Genomic DNA, 3939 nt, shown 5'->3' with positions numbered 1-3939 from the left:
TCTCTCTCTCTCTCTCCTTCCCTCTCTCTGCCCTTCCCTGACTCATACTCATACTCTCTCTCTCAAACTTTTTTAAAAAGTAAAGAATTTCAGTAATAGACAAATGAGAGTTTTGTACTATTCCAGAATAAATCATTAATTATTGATAGATTTATCAGGTCTTCCCAGAAATGCAGATATCATTATGGGTGTCATGTGGCATAATAGTGAAAAGAATGTGGATATGGAGTCAGGGGGTTGGAGAGTTCTGACACAGCCACTTTTTTTTTTATTTTTTTAATGTTTATTTATTTTTGACAGAGAGAGAGAGACAGAGCATGAGTGGGGGAGGGGCAGAGAGAGAGGGGGACACAGAATCTGAAGCAGGCTCCAGGCTCCGAGCTGTCAGCACAGAGCCCGACACGGGGCTCAAACTCATGGACAGCGAGATCATGACCTGAGCCAAAGTCGGACGCTCAACCGACTGAGCCAACCAGGCGCCCCTGACCCAGCCTTTTATAAGTAATATAGCTTTGTTCGGTTACTCAACCACTCTGAGTAACTTTCTTCATCCATTGCAAATATCTTCATCTGGTGTCCTGCAATAACAAAAAATAGTGCAACATAGCAAAGATTATGAATGGTTTGTTTTAAGTACCATGTAAAGGATAGCTAGTATTACTGAGACTTTTGTACCCTTTCAAAAGACCTCTTTCGTTGTGCGTTTAAAATCAAGATTTGTCGTGGCTTGCTATGTGGCCTTCTGAAACTCTGGGTCTTTCCATTCATTATTTGAAAAGCAAAAAGAAAATGATACTTTTTCATATTTAAAAGTAATAACTGTGGTTAAATAAGTTTTCCTCCTACACATTCTTCTTATACATTTCAAAAAAGTGGCTCAGAGTATTATATACCTAAGTAAGGTTTATAGGGCAGACTCTTAAGAAATGCAGAGAAACACAAACAGTATCTGTACCAATTTTCTCATCTGATCTCACTTACTATTTCAGGAGAGAGAGAAGTAGCCCACAGCATTACAGGCCTCTGACTTCAAAGTCTCTTAGATTTTAAACTGCTGTTTGACTTGGAAAAACCATGGTCAGATGCTTGGGCTTTTTTAAAAAAAATCAAACACCATTTAAAAGTCCTGCTAACTGCATTCCCAAGCTTTTATAGCCTGATCCTTTTCCAGAAAGGAAAGAATGGTCTATGAAAGGAATACTATGTAATGAAACATTTTTAGTGAGTTGAATTTTTTACTTTCTAAAATTGTTCTAACTGCTGATGATACCAGTGCCACTCTTTTATTGAATAGAACACATGCAGAAAACAAAGAAACAAAAACAAAACAAAACAAAACAACAAGTCTAATAGGGAAAGCCAGGTGTAAGGCAGTGTTAAAAGAAACAAAGGCAGTGTTTCAGACTTCTTCTCTTTAAGATGATGTTATGTGGATTGTTCATTTTCTTGGGATAGCCTTTTAGTTTCGTTGAACCTGGCTACCCCAGCCAAAGCATCTCTCACTCATTCAAAGAAGGGGTGCCTCCTTATTTTCCACTGACTCCTTGTATTAGTCCATTCAGACTGCCATAACCAAATGCCATAGACTGGGTGACTTAAACAATAGACATTTATTTCCTCACAGTCTGCAATCTAAAATTCCATGATCAGGGTGCCAGCATGGTCTAGTTCTGATGAGAGCTCTCTTCCTGGCTTGTCGGCAGCTGCCGTCTTTCTGTGTGCTTATATGACTTCTTTGTGTACATGGGGAGAGAGAGAGAGAGAGAAGAGAGAAAGAGAGAGACATTGACAGAAAGCTCTCTGGTATCTCCTCTTATAAGGACACTAGTCCCATCATGAGAACCTTACCCTCATGACCCCATCTATTTACCTCCCAAAGATCCCATCTGCAAACACCATCACATTGGGGGTTAGGACATCAACATATGAATTGAGGCAGGGAGGGGGGGGGCACAATTCAGTCCACAGCTCTCCTCCAAACCTCTTACCATACCACATCACTAAAATTTAATGGCGTGGTGGTTTATTTGGTATTTAATTGGTGTGACAATTACTCACCAGATAAAGTGAATTGTTATGTAATTCCGTTTTATATAACGGAAGTTATGTAAAAAAGTTAAACCCCACAGCAAGTTTAAGATCTGAATGAAAAAAGGTCAATGCATTATTTGCCCAAAAGATTTCATATGAAAACTTTACCTGATGAATTTGCCAATATTTAGAGATTGGTCCTCAGTCTTTCAGACTTGGAAAGCAGATTTTTGTAAATGCACCTTTGAAAGCTCAACTTATAAAAAAAATCACAATCACATAGCTCAAGAAGCTAATGTATAAATAAGAATTCTGATACTTCAGTAGACAATGATAAATATAGAGCTGTCACATACACACTAGAATACTCTCAGTGGCACAGACTACAAATTCTAAGGAGTTCTTTTTGGAGAGCCAAGATATAATCAAAAAGCTGCCTGCTAACTAAAAATTCAAAAGACAAGAGATAATTTGCATGATTAAAATGTTTAATATCATGAAGTTAAGAAAACCTGATATATCCAGCCTCCATGTAGAAATAGCCTTAAACCAAAGGGACTATGAAAATCAGAATCTATGGGTAGGTCTTCCTCTCCCTGAATAGTGCCCAGAGTGGCCTTCCCAAGTTACTCTGCTTTTCCACACCTCTGTTGCTAAATAACCCCATGTGCCGTGGAACCCTCCAGTCTTGCTCAGGTCTGGGAGCCATTGTACCCCTTTAGTATAGAGATTATAATGTGGGAGCTCAAGAGCCAGGTGGTCTCATTTTGAATCTTAGTTCTGCTACTTCTTGGCCATGTGACCTGGAGGGCTTGATTGAAAATGCCCTCCACACCATCCCTCCATTGCAATATTAGGAAAATAATCCCACGTAGGCACTTGGTCACGACGACTCTGGAGACTGGACTTCGCTCGTTCGTGCACCTCACTGCTTCCTCTGCAACCCTGTCTGGCGAACCCAATATGGCTGAGATTGAGAAGTTCGGTAAATTGAAATTGAAGAAGACAGAGTCTCAAGAGAAAAATCCACCTCTTTCAAAAGAAATGATAGGACAGGAGAAGCAAGCAGGCAAATCATAGTGAGGCACACACTGCCAGATACGCACTGTACATTCCACAAGCATTGTCTTCTTATTTTATTTCTTTTAGCTGTTTAACTTGGTAAGATGCAAAGGGGTTGGATCAAGTTTAAATGACCATGCTGCCCCTTTCACATCAAAGAACCCAGAACCGCTGACAGTGAAGGCCACCCCTGCCTCTCCCAGCTGCCTGTCTGACTGGCAGAGAAGGAAAAGACCTTGCAGCTTGGTGAAGGAGGAAGTTGGGGACGAAATCTAGAGTAAAACCCAAGCTGGTCCAAGATGTCCTGCAGGCTGTAAAATGCAGCTTAATCAGAATACCATTTTTTTCTTCAAATGATTTTAATTACTGGAATGCACGATTTTTTAGTATGCAAATAAAAAGCTTTAAAATATGGGGGAAAAAAAAGAGAGAGAAAATAATCCCATTTAATTTGCAGCGTTGTTGTAAAGATAGTGCTTGTAAGGCTTTTAGCACATTAGCCTTAATGAATACTAAATAAATCTTCACTATTAGTTGTAAGAAATTTGCAAATCTCTGCTTTAGTTCATTATTGGATTTTAGGGTTAAACTCTCAGGGTGCAGTCTCCTGTCACTTATTTCCACTTTCCTTGCAGCTGAAGTTTGTCTCACGTTTGCTCTTGAAAGCTACAACCTATCGTATTGTTAGAACCAGGTGATATAACGCTCTGTAGAGTACACACTGACTTCGTTTCTAACTCACTAGATAACATAATTTAACAGACGACTTCTGGAGATAATGTTATTTGCCACTTTTCTAGGACAGAAGCTCAGGTCATCACTGTGGAAAGTTTGTGATGGTATTGA

The 3939-nt window shown here is 39.6% G+C and overlaps 1 protein-coding gene across 1 annotated transcript; it reads left to right on the top strand.

The window, feature by feature from the left end:
• The first annotated feature begins 2853 nt into the window (after positions 1-2853).
• LOC131508048 (thymosin beta-4-like) lies at positions 2854-3111 on the top strand. Its single transcript, XM_058723323.1, has one exon. It carries the CDS (start codon positions 2854-2856, stop codon positions 3109-3111), a length of 258 nt encoding a protein of 85 aa, XP_058579306.1.
• Positions 3112-3939: the final 828 nt, after the last annotated feature.

The sequence above is a fragment of the Neofelis nebulosa genome, chromosome 3 (genome assembly GCF_028018385.1).
Source record: "Neofelis nebulosa isolate mNeoNeb1 chromosome 3, mNeoNeb1.pri, whole genome shotgun sequence".
In the NCBI taxonomy this organism is placed as follows: domain Eukaryota; kingdom Metazoa; phylum Chordata; class Mammalia; order Carnivora; family Felidae; genus Neofelis; species Neofelis nebulosa.
Note: the sequence above shows the minus strand (reverse complement) of the source record. Positions and strands in the feature narration are given on the sequence as shown.

What these genes read in the sequence shown, in the direction of transcription:
- LOC131508048 (XM_058723323.1), top strand. Translation starts at nt 2,854, where the DNA reads ATGCCCTCCACACCATCCCTCCATTGCAATATTAGGAAAATAATCCCA.